The sequence below is a fragment of the Accipiter gentilis genome, chromosome 5 (assembly GCF_929443795.1).
Source record: "Accipiter gentilis chromosome 5, bAccGen1.1, whole genome shotgun sequence".
Taxonomy (NCBI): domain Eukaryota; kingdom Metazoa; phylum Chordata; class Aves; order Accipitriformes; family Accipitridae; genus Astur; species Astur gentilis.
This window is the reverse complement of record NC_064884.1, coordinates 9,178,981-9,199,070: the sequence shown is the minus strand read 5'-3', so window position 1 is coordinate 9,199,070 and position 20,090 is coordinate 9,178,981. Positions and strand designations below refer to the sequence as shown.

Genomic DNA, 20,090 nt, shown 5'->3' with positions numbered 1-20,090 from the left:
GCTTCATTAAAGGAACAAATAAAAGTAAGTTTTGCGTAAGTGGAAAAGGGGTAATCGAAGTCATCCCATCTGCGGTGTTACGCTGGAAGTAGTGATTTGATGGAGAGGGTATGGAGAGCTGTATCGCTGAGGTGTTCTTGCAGCATTTGGTAGTATCGTGCTGTTGGCATGTGCTCTTGTTTTCTGGAAGTGCTTTTGTATACGCTTTGCTGAGTAGAGAGCTGTCTAGATCAGAGTAGCTCCTAAGTGTTTGCTTTTCCGGGCTGATTGACACAAGTCTTCTGCAATCTACATGCAGAGGTTTCTATGCTTACTACAGCAGAATGAGCATGATTAGTGTAATATATGTTGTATATATATTTTAGCAATATTTTCTTTTAAACCTATAAACACAGGTCCCATTCCACTCTTAGCTAAATAGAAGTGCTAATAAAGTGAATTACACTTAAGGCTGTTCTATGATGGGTAACTGATTTTAAATAATAGACATTAACATGAAGATTTTAATATTGCCTGTATTTTGTTTACTACTAATTTCTTAAATTGTTTTTTTATTTTAAGATTAAAATATTTATAACAGGTTTTTTGTATGTTGCCTGTAAAATGTGGTTACGTTATTTGGGTTTATTAAGAGAGATAAGAAGGATGTCATTTTATCAGTTGTTAAATATTATTGCATGCTAATCCATATTTTAAAAGTTCAAAGACTGCACTAGCACGTCTTTCTCTGTTCTTTTTGCTGTTGGTAAAGACGTCCTCGTATCAAGCATTCACATTTGTGTGAAAAATAGAATTGAGTTCAATCCATGCATAGATTGTCAGAAAGATTAAAGTGTGCATCATGCAATTTTTCTTCTTTCAGAAAGGGGCCTTTGATGTGCTAATGTTCACTTTCTCTCTTTTCATTCAGAAGTGCTGGTCATTGTTTTGAGCTGCAGAACACTATCTGCTTCATGTAGGCAGATTCTAATACCCTGGTAGCCCAACCTTGCTCAAGGTAGCATAATATAAATATGCAATAATATTAATGGCATTATACACTGGGATCAGATAACAGTGTGCCTGCACAGATAAATACCACGGCAAAGCCAAGGCATTTATTGAAAATAGGTGTTGCAAAAAAGCCAAATACTTAATTTCAAATAATCCACTTACGTGTGTCGGTGTTACTGCTTTTACACCAAGTCATATAATTTGGTTTTAAAATCGAACGAAAGCTTGGCGGTGGAATAAGCACTGTAGTCTGTTAAAATCACTCTTGAAGACAAGGCTGTAATGTATTTCCAAAGTTAATTAGCAAGTGAAATTATTTGGATGGCCTCATCTTATGTTGCAGTGGATATTTTCCAGCAAATGGATGAAATTTTGCAGGCTGCTCACAGGACCAACTCGCAGCTCACCTAGCAGGGGACTGATGTAGGTCATGACACAGTCGTAATAACAAATTTGCATGGAGAAGGGCTGTTTGTAGCTACTCTTACTTTTGCCAAAGACACCGATTCTCATTTTGCTATTGACTATGAAGAAATAGTTCACTGAATTCCTCGTGAAGATAAATATGGGAAGTGTTAGTGTGTAGCTGTGCAGGAGTTATTTCAGTGTTGATTATGTTCTGTAGAAGACAGAATAGTTGACAAATGAGTGATAAAACCTTCCTTTTTAAAATTGGGTGAAATTTGGTGGTCAAGTTTTGGAGGAGTAATTTAAATAACCATAAACTAGTGTCTGGTGATGGATAGTGTGGGAAAGTGTCATCTACTATGCTGAACAGCTTTCTGCTCAAAATTTAGGAAATTTTCCTATTGTGTTTCTCAAGCAGTAGAAAACTATGGCTTTCAGAAAGCTGTAATTATAAAAACAGGAAGTTGCAAATTGTAAAGTAGGACATGCTCTCATATCGTTTCTTATTTTAATTAAAAATTAAATTTTAATTAAAAGATGTTCATTCAGAAAGCCTATAGCTGGACAGGTATTTGATTGATAAACTTAAGACTTAACAAAAATTGGAAGAAAACCTGAATAAAGAAAAATCTTACATAAGCCTGCACTTGAAATGTTTTCTACTAAGGTACCATGGCAGCAGCACGCAGCATTATTGCTGTGTAGCTTCTTCCTTAGGTCACTGTCCATATATATTATCTTTCTCTGTTTGCTTCCACCAACTTTGATGCTTCATTAAAAATTCATCTTCTGCTCTCCTCCTTTCTCTTTGGGATCCACATGATCTCCTTTTGTATCTGAAACGACTCAGCAGTGAAGTATGGTAAAGAACTTCAGAAATTTAGCTTAAAGGGTGCTGTCTTCAGGAAGTAGTGTTAACAGTGGGAAAATGATGGGTTGCAGTGGAAGCCAGCAACAAGAAGACGACCTCCCGGGTTTTTGCTCAGTCTGTTTCTGTGATGAAGGTTGTGCAACCTGGACACCTTGCATGTCCTGAAACCGGTTGAACAGCCTGACTCCCGGGCATCCCACAGAGGCTTCTGCACCGGGTATTTAGCTCCTCAGCACGCACGTTTTTTAGCATCCTTCCAGTCTATAAAGCTGGAGATGGTGCTTCAAGGCACATGACGGGGAAGGGTCAGCTCATTCGGTGGTTTGGGGGCATCTTCAACACAGGACACAAAGGAGCGTTTCTGTGCTGTCTGGAGAATGAGATGTGTCAAAAAGATCTGGCAGGAGGCAGATGGAGAGGGCTGTGCAGAAACAGCTCTGCTCTTTCACTGGAAGCTCTTACATGGGTTTTTTGATAGCCTTGGAGAAAGGGACCAGAGCTGCACAGTTGTCACCAGTTGTCATCCACCTCTCCTGCCTGGTGCTGGCTTACTGGGAGCGTGAGCAGAAGTTACTTATGACTCCCGTGTAGGATTTCCACTCCACATCATAGCTTTCTCTACAGCAGCACTAGCTCACTTGTTTGCCTTCTCAAATCAGATTAATTTTCCATTTTAACAAAGTGCTGCCATTCTGTGAATCGGCCCTAATCTCATCGCGGTGGAAGTGCGTACTCCATAACCCAGACACCTTGGTGATGGGCGGGAGTGTAAAGCCTTTGCCAATGCCCCATTGCTTGTGCAGCAGAATTGCTCACTGATGCTTTCCCCGGTGTATTTGTGCGACCCCAATCTTCTGAGCTCTTGGGAGGTCTTGGCCATGAATATGGGTCATTCCCCCTCATTCCCCTGTGACGTGCAGCTTCCGCGGCCCAACTCCAGCCAGTACACTTTAATAGCTTTTAATTTGAAAACACAGACTAAATGCCCTGATCTAGAAAAGACTCCAGTGGCACTTCATCTGTTTTTCCTGACCACCTTGCTGGTTTTTCAAAGCCCCTCACTTTGTTTTTATAATCTAATTTCTTCTTATATGCAGAAATAGTTTTTCTTTTGTACTGTCTTGGGGCAGTTTTCAGGACTTCTGTTCTTGTTCCTCTGTGCGTTGTATTACCTGTATACAACAGTCTGTTTTCTGATTGTGTCTTATGCTCACGTTTTTTTAAAGTTAGTTTAAAACTGACTAGTCCTAGGCATTGAAACAGTGGCTGTCAACTAGGGCTGTGTAGCCAGCCAAAGAGCCCTTTGGCATCCTCCCTAGTACTCTCCATTTTTACCATAATTTCTCTTGTGCTTAAATTTAGAACTTGGTTGTTGAAGCAGTATGCCATACAGCTCAGTCATTAACTCGCCTCTTGCCCCATAATTAAATGTGGTTATAAGACTGTGGCCAACTTGAGTTACTTAAAACCTATGGGGAATTTTTTTTTAGAAACAGTAGAACGTTCAGAAGGTGTTAACAGCAGTGAAACTGCTGCACTAACTTGCCTTTTTGTGAAGGAGTCACATTTTCAGTTTTGCTTCCTCCCCTCCCCACTCACTCCCCACCCCCACTATATAAAGTAAAAAAAGCAGATTTTGTAAACATGCACCAGAATTTTAATTTACTCCTTTGGGGAAACGGAGAGGCATCACAGCATGCACACTGGCTGAGCTATGCAATGAAAGGGGAATCCATTCACCCTACTGAGAGGTCACTTCCAGGGAAAAAAAAAAATAATGTTATTTTAAATGCTGACTTAATCATCTACTTTTGGGGATCAATTTTTCCTGAAATGGCTGTGTGGCCGTGACAATGCTGCGTGAACAGACAGTGGTGGGTACGTACTGCTGTACCTGTTGCAGGCTGTCTGCTTGAAAGAGTATTTTAATTTAATGGATTTTAAGCAACATTATTCAAAGATCAACAAAAGGCATACTGTGTTATATGAATAAAAGATTTCCTCTGGATACTTGTTAACCCTACAATGCCTAGCTAATGTAATTGAAGTGCAACCACCTGGCAGGGAGATTTCGCAGTCAGCTGCCAAGGAGGGCCCCGGACCGGAGTACCAGGTGTTGTGCTGTGCCTGCCTGATTGTCGCAGAGGAATAAACAGCATGATTGCGCTGGGCGGCTGGGGTGAGGAGCGGGACGGCTGCCAGCCAGGGACCCTGCTCCCGGGGCTCCCCGGTGGGCTCAGGTAGAGCGCGGATTACGGGGGGCTTGTACGGAACGAAAAGGGGTCAGCGTGAAAGTATTGGCTTGAAATTAAGCCCCCCCCCAAAGCTCTTGTGGCCTCATGGTTCGCAGAATCAGACCCGCGAAGTTTTTCGATGTGTCATGTCTATTGCTCAGAGCCCTGTGCTCAGGAGATCCCGTGGTCAGTCCCCAGGTCAGCTGTGCTTTGGAATATCTACAACAGTTATGAATGTCAGATGATAATTTTAAACCTTCCCCGCGCCCCTCCCCCCCCCCCTTTTTTTTTTTTTTTTTTTATTAATTTAAAGCTGGGACATCCCCTCTGTTTTCCTGGCGGTCTTTTTTCTAATTTGCTCTTCCTTCCTATCCTCAAATGTAGAGCAATTTCCCAGCCTGCATGGCTGCAGCAACAAGTACATTTAGTGTTGAGCATCTTGCAAATGGTGTCACTCGTAATGGATGTGATAATAAGCCCCACAGTTACCTATCCCTGATTGTAATGAATGTAAATTATCAAGTATAATAGGCCTGAAACTGAGCCATTTAGTGCTAGTCCCAGAAATAATGAAAAGATCTGTAATAAACTAGAAGGGGCAAAATTATTTTGTGTAATTATATTTTGTTCTGGTTGTAGCTGCCTGATCCTTATACTCTTATCGAACTGACAGTGATGGTTTATTAACCTTTAGTAGGTGAAAAAATGTGATTATAAGTTCATCTGAAAAGATTTTCCCTTAACCAAAGAGTGAGAATTTGAAGGAGAGATTGCTATTCCATCAGTTACATCCAAGGCACAAAGGTGACCTTTGTACATGTGTGACGGGAGGCAAAATCCCGTACTGGTAAATTCCGTGAATCCCATATGTCCATGTGCTGCTCATCAGTAACTCAGTGTGGCTGGCCTCAGTCGCACGCAAAGCCCTTTGGCCATGGGACAGTATGTGCTCTTAAAAGTCAGTGTTGTTGCATTCGTTCCGGGAGGGGCGGGAATCATGTGATTAAACGTATTTCAATTTATATTTTTCTAGACTATGTGTTAAGATCCTTTATGGGATATCCTCTTTCAAAAATAAATAATAAATATTTGTAAACATTTATAATTGCTTCATAGTTTGTAAAATCTTGTATTTTCAGAGAAATTACGCTTTCCAAGGATTTACATTTGGAAAATATTTTATTTTGAAGACCTGGAAACATCACTATTGAATCTCAAGAAATCAAATATATTTGTGCGAGTGATACACTGAGTATGCTATTCTTATAAGCAATGGAGTAGTTCATTCATTACCTCTCATCAGGCTTCTGGTATTTTACTCCTTCGTTTAAGGCATAGATTCTCCCATCAACAAGATGTGTGTGTGATGCAGGTTGGTTTAGCACACAGCATGCTACTCTCATTGTGGGCAAAAAGATTGATTCAAAACTAACTGAATTACATTTTTTGTTTCAATTTATTTAAAATCAAGAAAGGCATTTCCTTTTGTTCACGTTCCTGTAGATAACAATGGTCTCCTGACTTGTCCTTCATGCATATGCACCATTTAAATAACACTTGTAGCTTCTTGCTCAGAAACTTGAAACAGACTTTTACCAGCAAATTTGTAGATGAATATAATCTCAGCTGATGTATGAGTCTGCAATTGCCAGCCCATCCTCCCTGCCCCTGAAAGTTATATATGCAAATACACAACTAAGTGTGGACTCTTCCCTGTTTAACACAGATTTTCTAGGTAATTTTATTATCATCTCATCTCACCGTTCTGCAGGGCTGCATGTTTAGCTATCCAGTAAATTAGTAAGCAACTTGGAGCTTTGCGGCAAGAGTGTGTTATACATTAATCACACCCAGACGTGCGTTGGTTTCGCTGCAAGGAATGTTGCTGTTTCACAAAACTGCCATCAGTAGTGCAAGTGTTTCCCAGGTAAGGCAATATTGACACTTCTTTAGAGAAAAGGCCAGCCAGTTTACAGGGTTCTGTGCTTTTGAAAGGTGCTTTGCATCGATTGCTTGAAGACATCCTCTCGTTTTGCATGGTCTGGGAGGGGTCTGCGGGGAGCAGGGTGTAGTTTGGGTGGGGTGGCACAGCACAGGAGCCGTCCTCGGCACCCCCTGCCTGCAGGGACCCCTCTGCTGCCCAGCTGCCTGCAAGGGTTGGTGTGCTCTACCTCAAGTGCTGCATTGGTGCGTAGCTAGGTGAACCAGATTCCTCTCTTCAGTTATGTCAGCTATTTTGCAAGTGTTTTCCTGCCTTTGCGCTGCTTGTTGTCTTTAAGCTGTCAGTAATTATCCCTTTTACAACTTCCAAAGCGTCCAGATTTCTGAAGTGAATGTGCAGGAAGTATTTTGGTAATTTCTGCTTGCTTTCCCTTATCATTTAAATGTAATGTTGAGACAAAAGTTGATTTCTGATTTACTGTAGCAAAATTATCTTGCAAGTTACTTAATTGTCTTGTAAGTCTGATGAGCAGTTCTCAGGAATTTTGAATTATGAATCTGTTATTATCTCCCTCTTCCCCTGTCTCTGGTTGTTTAATTTTCAAAGCTGAGAATGACTTAGGCTATTGCTGGTACATTCAGTTTTTGAATGGTTTTGAGTGTGCTGTTATCCTGGGAGATTCTTAACTGTATATTCACTTTGATACTGTTGTGATGGAGCTTGAAAATACGGACTCTGAGGAAATGCAGTGACCTGTACCCTTTCTCAAGGTGTACTGTATAGCAGAGTGGGCTGAGGGGCAGAGCTGATGTGACATTTGGAATTTTTAAGAGGCAGTGTACCAGTTTGGTGTCATTTCTGACTTAAGGTGAATATGCTTGCATTTGGAAAATGTGATGGCAATAAGCGTAGTAATGTTAAAATATTCTGAGAAGTATATACAGGCGCATGTGTTTAAATAGACATACATGTGCCTGGAAGTCTGTATGTATATGTGTTTGTGTATTTTTGTATGTGCAATGACCAAAGTATAACAACACATTTTCAAAAACTTTCATAAGCCTCTTTCTTATGCTGTTGCAGGCTATCTTTTTTTTTTGTATTATAAAACTTTAAGGTGTGACTACCAACAGCATTTTGTCATCAGCTGATACCATTAATAAAATAAACTCACAGACCTTGCAGGCAAGTCTACACCTTTCCTGAAAGTCTGAGTAAAAGTGAGGAAGATCTGGTCTAGCTAGCTGAGTATCCCCCCGCTAGCAGCATCTTTGCATTTATGGTGAGAGAACTGCAGCCCGGACTGTGCTCGGCACAAGCTGCGCTCACTGCAGAGCATCCCCGCAAGGAGGTCCCCTGGCTGCCCAGGCCCCACCACCTCAGGATTTGGGATTGGAGGTTTGCAGGATCCCTCTGAGCTCCACCTGGAATTTCATCACGGGGAGGCAGTGCGGATCCTGGCCGAGTGGCTAGCTGTGCTCCTAACATGGGTTCTCGCTTACAGAACGCAGCTGCCTGCTTATTATCAGTTTGATTTTTGAGTGCCCTGAGGGTAAAGGTATGCTTATAGGACATTACGGCAATCTAAGCATGAGGTACAGAGGCTCACTGAAACAAGGTCCATAGGAAAGAGGAAAGATTCTCTCCTTCCCTCCTGTGTAGACTGAAAAAGTAAAAGCTCCAGGAACAGCCTGGTGTTTAACAAGAAGGCGCAAGGCTTTCATTTACTTAACCACGCTGCTGCCTTTATTTTTCTGGTTACGGCTCCAAGTAAACATTCCACTATCTGCTGCGTGTGGTTTTAGGACCAAATTGTATTATCTGACTTGTCCGGAGGAAGTTGCAGCCTTATAGGAGAACCATGTGATAAACAGCTCTTCTAATTCCTGCCTGCTTGCCTGCCTCACTTATCTCCATCGAGACTATTAATATTTCCAGCATGTAAGCAGTTTCCAACAGCTGTCAAATGCAAACAATAAGCTACCGGAAAAACTCTTTCTGCTTCTCCCCCAAACTTGATTCCCCAGTTAATACATGTATATGGCCCAAAGCTGAAGATGCTGAAGTACAAGACTAACCAAAGGTTTGGATATTTTGCAGTCTGCTACTGCTACCAAAAGTGGATGCTTTATCTTATGAGAGAGAGAGAGAAAAAAAAAATAATCTAGTTTTGCAAAAATGAAACAAGTTCTGCTTAAGATTTTAAAGCTACAGAGTTCCTATTCATTTTAAAAAAAATCATAATTAAAGTCACTTTTATGTTTCTAAAACATATCAGTGGAAGTGTTTTAAAAATACAGTATTTACATTTTTTTAAAATTCTTAAAACAGGAGAGACATGAAATCTGTTAAGGAAAAAAAAAATTGAGACCCGAGTTATTCTCTTGTTCCTTAACCATAAAAATCTTCCTGTGTAATTTCTAAATACATTTATCAGTCCCTCTGTACCTATGTCCTCTGTAAAATGAAGGTAATAATACTCCCCATCTATATGGTTTTCTCTCTTAAGTGTAAAATGTTTGGAGATAGCTATCCTGCTTTGGAAACTAAAAAAAATAAATAAATTAATAGCATGGATGCAAGGTGCTCTGTACAAAAAATGTGAAGTGCCAGAGCATTCCTCAGCATATTTAATTTATTTGTGTGGATATAGCGTATTTGTTTCTCACTTAGCATGTTCTGGTCCTTTAGTTTCCATTAGGTCATCCAACCTACCAGTGAGGGTCTTGCACTTGGAATATGCTGAATAATGCCCACGTGGCTTGGCCATCTGTAAGTGGTGAATTAATCACAAACACTGGTAGACAATGTCTTTGTTGCACATTCAAATAAGCACACGCCAGGTCTGACTTTTAATTAAATAATTGGTCTACATGTGCTGCAAAAATTAGTGAGTTAACAATTTTCTCCTTAACCTGACCCGCACGGTGCAATCTGCAGGCTCCTAGAGAGCACCCACGTTAGGCAGAAGACAGATGCACAATATATATCAACCCCGCTAGTAATGGTTTGTGGCTTTTGGGTTTGTAGTTCCAAAGTAGCACTGCCGTCTCCTACACAGTCTCTTCTCCTAAGGGTTCAGTCACTAGGTCACTTTTTTTCTCTGAAGAATGAGAATTACAAATGCTGAACACCCAATGCAAACAGGCCTGGGTTTTTTTCTCCTCAGAGTTGTGGGGAGGCTTTTATTTCTCCTCGGAGTTGTGGGGAGGCTTTTAATGCAGTGCAGCATCTGTCTTCATAAGCTGTCATTTCTGCAACCACTTGAATGATACCTCTGAAGTGATTGCATGTTGGGGAAGGACATCGATTCACAGTCTTGCATCTGGCTTTGTATTAGTCTTTATTGCTGTTATTACAGGGTTGAGGTTTTCAAAAGTTCTCAAGATCTGCCTGATGAAAGCTGTCAGGAGTTCTACCATCCCTCCCAAAGGGTGGTGTGGGTGACTTTTAATGGTTCTGAAAATCCTGCTGCTGTTCACAAACAAAAAATTATTAGAATACTGTTTTAGTGGAAAAATACTCAAGCTTTCAAAAGAAGCTTCCCCTTCCCTGTAACACACATATGCTGTAACAAAGAGGATAATAAAAGTAAAAGGGGATAGTATTGCTGGTATGTGGCTAACAATAGTAGACCAAGGATAGTATATTATCCCTGTGTGTTCAAGCAGCCAATTTGAAGGAACTGGAAGGCATAAGTAAATGACAAGTAATTGAACCTTTGTACCTTTGCCCTTTTCCCAAGATGTCCAAAAGTAACAGCTCATTAGCAGAATTACTGAAATAGGTGCATTTTGTTAGTGTTTGAATAAAATTAAGACTGCAACAAAGCACAGGGGAAGCATTGCTCAGTAACGTGTGACCTTTCCTCCAGTTATTTATCCCTTGATGATCACCCCGTTTGTGGAACAAGCCAGATAATTGCAGAACATGGGCATCGGCAGCTGTACATACCCTGATAAAATGGGACAGCTATGGTGTTATAATGATCTCTTTGAAAGTACGACCTAGGGATTTGTCTTCTACAGTCATTGGGCAGCTTTCCTTCTAGACCTGCATGGCGAAGGCTCTGCGTGATGGCAGCTCCCTTTCATAAGCTCCGGCTCAGTGCATAGGCGAAGGCAAGACGTGGCCAGGCTCTGCTCTTGATCAGGTTCTGCTGAAGGTCCATCTCCTCCTGCAGCCTGCGCTGCCACGGAGAGACCAGCAGGTCTTCCTGACCCTCCGCACTCTGGGCCTCTCCCACCCATGTTTAAGTTTGCAGTCTCCAGGTTATTTCTCTGGGTGAATAAGTACTTTGCTGGAGAAGATGACCAGAAGGTAACTCATCTCACCGCCCTTGGGAGCGAGGACCTCTACGTCTCTCTGCTCTGGGGCACTGGGAAGGTGACTTTCAACTGGACCTGAGCAGCTTCTGTCTCTTTAGGGTATCTCTGGGGATTGGATAGGGAACTATATGGATACTTCTGGAGAAAATATGCATTGGGGGAATCATACTCCACTAATTTGCTGGCCAAAAACTTGTAGAACTGAAGTCATGATAGTTTTTGCAATACAGAACTCTTGAAGAAATAGCTTTATGGCGGTTAAATCTTTGTGTCCCCTGCAGAATGATTTACCAGTTAGGGCTTCTGCTGCACTAACTGATAATCAGCAATTATGTCGTCATATTAATCAATTGAAATATTTTAGTCAAAACCTTATCAGTATGGTGAAGCATGGAGTACAGCTGCTAAATGGACCTTGGATATGCAGAGGGCTGACTGTACAATGCTATTTTTCTAGGCACATGTGTGTTTGTTAGTTTTGCCGCTGGTTTGCGCACCACTGTAGTGTTTCATTTCTGCTGTATTATGAACAATCTCAATGAGAGCAAAGCTAATAAACGAGATCAGATGTATTTTTACCTTTTTTTTTTTTTTTTTTTTTTTTTTCAACAGACCAGGTATCTGTACAAACAGGAATACCTGATAGGAGATCATCACAAGTAGTCTACGTTAGAATTAAAAAAGCTTCAGACAGGGATAAACATGAGTGCTGTTAAAGTACAGAATTGTATTATATCAGGAAAGTAACCCATTGTTCCTTCACTCCTACTGGGAAATGATCGGTCTGTAATGGTACGATGTATCCGCTCCCAGGGGCTTCCCGCAAGGAGGAGTAGTAGTAAATTAAGATGAAAGCTTGTTTTCTGCCTTATTCATAATAAATGCAAAATTCTTCCCTGAAGCACTTGGCATGACTAATGTGCCACATATTCTTGATATCCCAGAGCGGCAGGCGAGTGCTTCTGCCAGACTGGTGGTTCGCTGCACACCTTGGGCAACGTGCTACCTAACAAGCAATGGGAGCCAAGAGCAAGCGCCAGAGCGGGGCTCTGCACAGAAGACCGTGAGCTGGAGCTTTTTGCCTCGGGGCACCTTCAGTATGATTTTGCTGTTATGTTACTTGATTTCCACGGAGGTGGTTTGAAGCCATGTGAAATGTGTTTTTGTTGTTGTTTTGTTTCACTTTCCTCTGTAAAGCAATTAATGGCGACCGTCTGTGAGGAAACAAATGTATTGCACAGTGCGTGTTGGAAAAGGCTGTCGCAGCCTGCCATGTTACTTGAAGCAATTACAGGTTATTTTTTATTCTGTGTTATGGCAGTATCTGAAGCGCCATCTCCATCAGTCAGGACTGAGATTCTTTTGTAATCCTGTGCAAAGACCCAGGCCCCGCTCGGGGGGAGGGAGGTGGCAGAGCTCCAGACACAGTGCTGAGGCACTGGGCAAACGTTCCACAAACGAGAAATCCGTTTGAAAACCTCTCTGTACCTGTCGGGTTTAGTGAGAGTCATGTCTCTTGTACACCAGGGTGTTCTGGGCTCCAGCCATCCCCCATGACTGGAAATCCCTGCCTTGAGTCCCCCCAGCGCAGTAGGAAAAGAGGGCTGCCTGTCTATGCAATTCTGCACTGAGGGGTGGCAGAGCAGAGGAAAATTATGCTGCTGAGAGGATGAGCTCTTGGTTTTGGCAGCAGAGGATCATCTGCCCATTCTGGATAAGGAGGAGGAACAGCAGCCCTGGCACTCGCTGGCCCCGGTCCGCTGAGGGAGAGCATCAAACCCTGCCTCCCCCGGCTGCACTGCAGACAGATGGCCTTCTTGGGGGCTGACCATGGGGCAAGGGAGCCAATCTCACTCCCCTTGCACAAAACCGTTGGTTTGAGCTGGACAGTTACAGAGTCGGCCTTGTCTAATACGTGTCTTACATGTTACATTGACCGATTTAAGACATGCGTCACTCTGAATTCAAAGTTTTAATCTCCGATGCTTTGGTTTAAAAAAAGCACATAAATCTGCAGTTGTTGACAGGTATAGTTTAATTGCACCTGTTCAACGAAGGATATATGTTACTAAAATTCCCCCAAAAGTTTTCAGTTAAATTTATGCAGTGGTGATGGTCACTAGACCAGAAACGATGGCAAGCCTAATCAAGCATATTGAGTTTCACACTGAAATAGCCTATCGCAACATTTTAAAAGCACAGTTACTCTGTCCTATTCAGAGCTTAAGGAGGACAATTAGGTGCATAAAAGTCATCTACTGATACGTTTATGTGACCTCAATTTTATGGTCCCTGCTTTATTCTATTTTGGTAAGTCCCAAACATTTATGTTCCCGTTTGTTTTCAAAACGGCTATCATGGTGTCAGGAGCAAAGCCTTTTTGTGGAACCATCTTTGGTTCTTATGATACAAATTAGGAGGATACTGGAATACGTGTAGTGGCCAGAAATGACTTATCAGTGGTTCTTTAGTACTGAAATCTTGAAAGGGCAATCAGTGAAACAAAAGTTCACCACAGCCCTATATTTCCTCTGCCTTACAGTCTGTCAAGCCTGCCCAAGGAATCAGCTATTTGCAAAACAGGTTTTCCTTCTCTTGTCCACACAATACCTGTGTGATCACCTGTATAAGCACTGGTGAGGCTGGAAAGCTCTAGTGTAGATTTGGGAAACATGTTTTCTTGCATTGAAGACTAGGTTCAGATATTTTCTTCAAATCTCCCTAGTTGGGTGGAAGAAGGAATTGGCATGTGGACATGTAGACAGCCTTGATGTCTGATGGTCTGGAAGGAGCTGTCTACCTCTATACTTCCAGATTCTCCGCTGGCCAGATGCCCTGAAAGCCCTTTTCAGGGTGGGATTCACATCACAGATGGGAATTGCAATAGGTTGATGCCAATAGTCCGCATTAACTTCCTTGGCAGTCCCTCTGGAGCCGGAGGAACAGTTGTTTCAGTGTGTGCTCTCCATGGACCCAAGCGGTTGGGTTCCAGTCCTGGGACTAGAGCCCCTTGGCGTTGGCACGCTACAAACAATGAACTGTGGAGAGTAGCCAGTCAATTTTCTCTTTGCCTGTTCACAAACCCACAAATAATTTTGTCTTTTATTTGCATGAGAAGAGTGCTGTGTCCACAAAATACACAGTTGTTTCCATATATTGGTGAGAGTAGATGAATGTTGCCGAAATGTTTTTGTTTTCTAAAAATAGTGTGGGGAAGGAATTGCTGACCGTTACCATCAGCAGTGACGGGTGGCAGATGTTGTTGCTTGAGGTCAGCTCAGAGTTAAGGTTAATAAGCAAAACTTCTAAATTTTCAGGATCTGTTTGAATAATCATTTTCTATATTCCCCATTTCTAAATACATAGTTATTCGTGGTTTAACGTTGTGCGTATGCGCAGAGAAGGAAGTGTTGGACGGCTCTTGACCCCAGGATGGCTTAGTTCACCTGCAGAACCCAGATGACGAGGTCTTTGAAGGCTTTTCAAAACCTTTACATTTTAAACCGTGTGTCTGAAACCGACTCTACGTTGTAGATGTTAAAGGTGGAGGTGATGCTTGTAGGTCAGAGACATGCACTGGCTGATACCCGAGTCTCTGGTGAATTTTCAAAAAATTCTACCTTTTGTCTTCTGGATTCTCCATCTGGAAGGAGGTCCATGTGTCTCAGCACAGAACTTCACAGATCATCCTGCTGCTTACAGTAAGATGGCATGGTTTCTTGCAAATAGTTAATCTTAGCATTTTAATATTTTTTTCAAACAGCTTACATTGTATGGCTGAACTATTAAAATAATTGATAAAATGATAAAACAGTTATAAAAGCTCACAGTATTCAAATACTGAGATTTGATTGCTGTATTCAAATTGGAACTAAATTCCAGCTTTCCCACAGTTATATATATTCATGGTCAATAACTCACACCTTGTCATGCCTTTCTATTTTATTTAATATATGAAATAAATAAAAATGTTTGTGCCCATTGAAAACATTTTGCTCTGGAGTTTTGCCTTGGTAGAAGTGAAATGTAAAATAATGCAGTCATTGAAGAGGTGGGTCAAATTGCCATACATATTAAAAGAGGCTGCTTTTGATCAGCTCCTTTGAATGTCTAGTATAACTCCATTTATCTGAAGATCTCAGGGGACGCCCAAAACCTTCAGATAAATGGGGGCTTAGTTAATCAGGGAAGCCAGCTGTCCAGCTTCTTCACCGGGGTAGGGTTCAAGATCATAACCCATCCTCTCTGCAGCCAGGCCGTCTTCAGACAATGATTTGCATGCTTCACTTCAGCAATCTAGCCTTGAGGCTTCTGTAGAAAAGCCAGCCAGGCACTTCAAGCTTTCTCCTGGCCCTGCTCGACCCAGAGCATAGCAATGAGCTGGCAGTGGGAGTTTGCTGATATATGTGTTGCATTTTTTTAAAAGCGGTAGTTTACATGGCACTCTGCGCATATTGGCTTGATCTAAATAATGCAACGAGGCTTAGCATTCGTGAGCATCTTTCTGTCAGATACACTATGCTGAAAGCTGACAGGAGAGAGATGACACAAATTTCATATTAAAAAGGTTCAGCTTAATGTTTTAACACGTGTAAGTAAGTAAAATCGCATCACTGGTTCTTAAGGATGAAGGCACAGCAAGGGCTGCAGTTCTGACAGATCAAGTATTGCACTAGTGATTATCTGGACGAAAGCGTTCTTATGTGGTGATAATGTGAAGCTTCTTGAGTCTGCAATTGAAAATTACTGTTTCAGACTGCTCCTGTAAAAGTGGTCTTGAAATGCTAAGTCTTCTCCTCCATCCCCCCATCCATCTCATATTATTATTCTTTGGGTATGTTTTATGTTCTCTCAGATCCTCAAGATACATTACTTGGGACTCCAGGGTATCTGACAGATGACTAATGTAGTGATGCCTACAGAAGATTCTGACATAAACACAATTAAGTAGCAAAGCGGTGTTTTTGTTTGCGTACAAGAAGCGCAACTTGAATAAGTTACGGAACAAAGGTTTTGTGTGAGAGATCAGCTGGTATTCGTGATGTCATGCTGCTTTCTTGACGTGTATTTACAGGCTGGAGGTAGTTTTCAGAGGATTCTTTACAGCTTGCTTATGCTCCTAATGTCTCCATTAAAATCACTAAACTTTGGTAAAACTTTATTTTTTTTTTTTTTTTAATGAATCAAACCGTTTTCCCTAATATGTGTGTATGTATTAAAACAGAGATAGCAGAGCGTTTCGTTTAATTTTCCTGCAGTGATTTAATGCTTTTTAGATTAGACTGCAAGTGAAAATTTGCACGAGCATCTCGCTCGCTGCCTGTATGGCAGGAGCCACCGTGCTGTCTGGTGCTCCTGGTAGTCGTGCTTAGGGGAGCCTGGGAGAGACAGGAGAAGCGTGCTGAGCTGAGAAGGGTGGCGGAGAAGCGGAGCCGAGGTACGCAGCAGTCTTCCTTGCCGAGTCGGTGGTATCTGCACCTACTGCTTTCCGCTTTTTAATCTGCAAGAGCGGCACTGAATTGGGATCTTCCTCGTATGCCTCTAGAGCTCCTGACCGATCTGCACAGCTCGCTGGACCTTGGCTTAAACTCAGCTCAGTGTGTTCTTTTTCAGATGCCTCTCCTGTAGCTGCCCAGCTGTTTGGCTGAGTGGGTTTTTTCCAGTCTTTTGTGTGGTTAGGGGCATCTTCTGTCTCATAAATAAAGATTTTACGAGATGTAAATCTAACCTCGTCAAAATCTCCTCGCTCTCTTTTTCCGTGCAATATTTAGCAAAATCGGTACAAACTTCTGGTGTGTTAGCAGTTGTTCTGCGCATTGTATGCTTATGTGTTAGATGTGCAAGGTCTTTCATTAAACAGCAGGATATTATTAGGCATAGCATGAAAAGCCTTTATAGTCTCCCTGCCTTGTTTAAAGCGGGCCCACAAGCAGACCGCAGCCTAAAAGGCTGCGCAATGAATCGAGCACTGATGGCCGGTCCGCAGGCTCAGGTGGTCGTCAGCCGCAAGTTTAGCCGAGCCCTTTCAGTAATTTGTCACGCCTGGGCCTGCTCCCGCTGCGCCAGCACGTGCCAGCTCCGTGTCGGAGGGGCTGTTCGCCAGACGGCCACGCAGCCCCCACGTCCCGCTGTTCGCCGGGCCGGCGCTCGCCCGGCCGCGCGCTCCGCACAGCCCTGGCAACAGCCGAGCGCGCCGTGGAATAAGCATCTTCATAATGAGAAGTGAATGGCATCCGTCAGTCCCTTTAGAATAGGGCCCAGGCGTGTGCCTCCTCTCCTAGGAAGTTTGGCAGCCTATTCATTAACAAGAGTCATCAGGAGTTCAGCCCATAATAGGGAGGCAGCCCCAAACGCAGGCGGGCTAATGCTTGCGCTATCAGGAATGCGTTCTCCTGGGCTTAGGGAAAAGAGAGAGAAAAACTAAGCAAATAACGCTGTCAGCAGGTGCAAACTCTGAAACGCTATGTATTGATTTTCTTTCTTCAGGCTTCCACGGGAAGTTTATAAGAAGATTTATCACATATCAGTCGTCCTCTGCTAGCATTAAAAGCAAAATGCTTTTTTTTTTTTTAATTTTTCTTTCTTTCTTTCTTTTTTGCCACCATGCCTATAGGAACTTGCATACAATTAAGACGCACTTCGCTTATTCCCCTTGAGGTAGAACACTAGAGACCATTGTGTCCTATTTTTAAGTACCGCTTTACTCTGATTTTATTTTTTTTTTTAAATACTGTTTCAGAGTGGTTTTGTGAATGTAATGAAAGTTACAAATGGCACTTCAATATTAATTAGTAATGCTTTTCAATTTTAAAAACCCTCACCTGCATTATGTTGTCACCGGTGTTATTCTCGCTGCTCCTAATTTCTGAATTCAAATTGGCCTTTGCTCCCACATAACAGTCTTGCAGAGTTAGAATACATTTCCCCGTTAGAGAAACACAATGAGAATCTGAAAACTTTTGTTTTAAATGTGGAAACGGAGAATGAGATGTCATACTGGCTCCTGCGAGCGTTAATTCATAAAGTCATACGTGAGGTTCTTCGGCCCATTGTAGATTTGTTTCAGACGTTATCCTGTTATTGGAAGTGTATGATTCACCTTCTGAGAAAACAGAAGCTGCACACAAAAGGAAAAGATTTGCTTTCTCCGCTGTGAAAAGCTGCTGCAAGCAGGGGTCCTATTAAGACAGCTGGAAAGTTGCTTCAGCTTGTTACGCTTGTAAGTTTTATTGGTGACTGGTTTTTGATTACACATTTGAATGCTGTGTGTTCCAGGTTGCCGAGTTTTAATTAAAAGGCAATAGTCTTGATTTTAGATTGCTTTGTTGTCTGCATTATGCAGACTATAATGCATGCAAGTTGTGGGGTGAATTTTTCCAACGTGCATCATTTATTTAGGACACATCGGATTCCACCTTCTAGCACCTGCCTCAAGTACAAACTTCACGCTTTCAGGAATTGTGTTTATTACAGTTAACTCCTTTTAAGAGGTACAGTGATCAAATAAATATGTGGGGTTTTTTCTCCTCTGTCCTGTAGCTTGTTTCTTCAATCTAATCATTTTTCTAGTCTGACGGGGTCATTGTAATAGGAATATTGTGTACCAGGAACTTTCTGTAATGCCACAGCTTCTCTGTTAAAGTTGGGGTTTGGTTTACAAAAGCCTGCAGTCTGGGGGGTTTGTTTCTGCCCTCGATAATGTTAGCAATCTGTTGGATCTACCGAGTCACTGCTTTTCATTCATGAAGCTAAAAGGTATTACCCTTCATTTCAAGCCATTGAGTGTGTTTGCTCCTAGTTGCTTGTGTTCAGAACTGTTGAGCAGCACTGGGCAATTTTGGTGCCCTCTTTTCCATGCCCGTATACAACCTGGTTGGCGTTGCTGGGGATCTGAAGTGCCAGCGTTCGTGGACGTTGTGTAACAGCATTTAATTCTGTGCACACATTTCCTTAACCTGGTCGTTGCAGTTATGAGGAAAGAGCTCTGTATCTCGAAGCAATAATCCAGAACCATAAAGAAGTAATGACATTTGAGGATTTTGCCGCTCAGGTCTTTTCTCCCTCTCCCAGCTACTCCCTTGGTGGAACTGGTGAGTCTCTGCACGTTATTCTTCTCTTTAGCACTAAGAAGCACTTGAGCAGCAGATGTACACCTGTTTTTTGTAGATAAATGCTTGCAAATTTAAGAAGACCATTCTTCCCCTGAATCAACTAATGAATATCAAAAGGAATGATGACATTCATTTTAATTTGTTTTGCATCAGAGCTATTCACTCTGCTCCTTTCTTCAGCTATCCTGTTAACCCCCGAATCTAGCAAGGTTAATGAACTTTCTCTCAGTAATGTGCTCTGGTTCATTCAGGAGTGCGGGTTTCTTGCTGAGCTGGGAATATGTTGTTCAAAAGCTATGCCTGAATCGGTGCTTACTTATCGAAAAATAGTTCCTCACAGTAGAAGCCGTTGCTACTAATGCTAAATGGGGATTATGCTGCTGAGATACCAGGGTCAGGGATTAACGCAAAAGAAATGTAAGAACAGTGTTCTGTTAGAAAATCATAGCAGCGTGCAGTATGCTAACATTTCCCTTAAATATAGATGAGCAAATTTCAGGCTTCCTTCCAACACCTGGCCTGGAACCTCTTTGGGTTTTTTTAAATAAGTGTATGGATATACGTACATGCATGCGTGTGTACATGTATATACACACACGTTAATGCTGATCATCATTCATCAGCCCTACTGAAAGATGAAAATGTAATACTGAACTCTGTGAATTTATTCCTTACGTGCCTTATCGAGATCTTAAGTTAGCACGCAGTCAGGAGGATATGAACTGCTACTTTGCTGTTTTAATTGAGTTTAAATAAATGTCTCCTGAAAGGAAGCTTTGACTCTGAAATGCGGGTTTCTAGTACCCTCAAGATTTGTTTTTCCAGCCTCCAAAAAAGTATATGGTCACCCTGTGTTGGACTCTTCAACAAAGATTCCTTAATCCCTTTTTTTACACTCACGGGGTGAAACTGGCACTTTCTGATTATTCCCTGCTACTCTTTCAGATTGTTTAACAGATTATTTCAAACATGTATAAATGTTGCGGGACATCTGCTCTATTTCTCTTTAGCCTGACTTGTTAGCAAGTATCTTCCATCTAAACTGAAAAATTGAAGGAAGAAATTAAATTTACTAAAATAAATCACTTACAAATAAAATCAGCCGTGCAGCATTGTTTAACGTTACTGGCTCCAATCCTCGAGCTTTCAGAGCTTTGTTAGGAGATAAGAGGTATATGCATGTCCTTGCATTGGTCGCCAGTA

The 20,090-nt window shown here is 41.9% G+C and overlaps 1 protein-coding gene across 6 annotated transcripts in view; it reads left to right on the top strand.

Moving 5' to 3' along the window:
• RALGAPA2 (Ral GTPase activating protein catalytic subunit alpha 2) overlaps positions 1–20,090 on the top strand; it is a 136,429-nt gene that overhangs the window by 100,597 nt on the left and 15,742 nt on the right. For all 6 annotated transcript variants that reach the window (XM_049801114.1, XM_049801110.1, XM_049801111.1 and 3 more), the window contains one exon: positions 18,745–18,866. In XM_049801114.1, the coding sequence (XP_049657071.1) occupies positions 18,745–18,866 (122 nt within the window). The remainder of the gene's footprint in view (positions 1–18,744; positions 18,867–20,090) is intronic.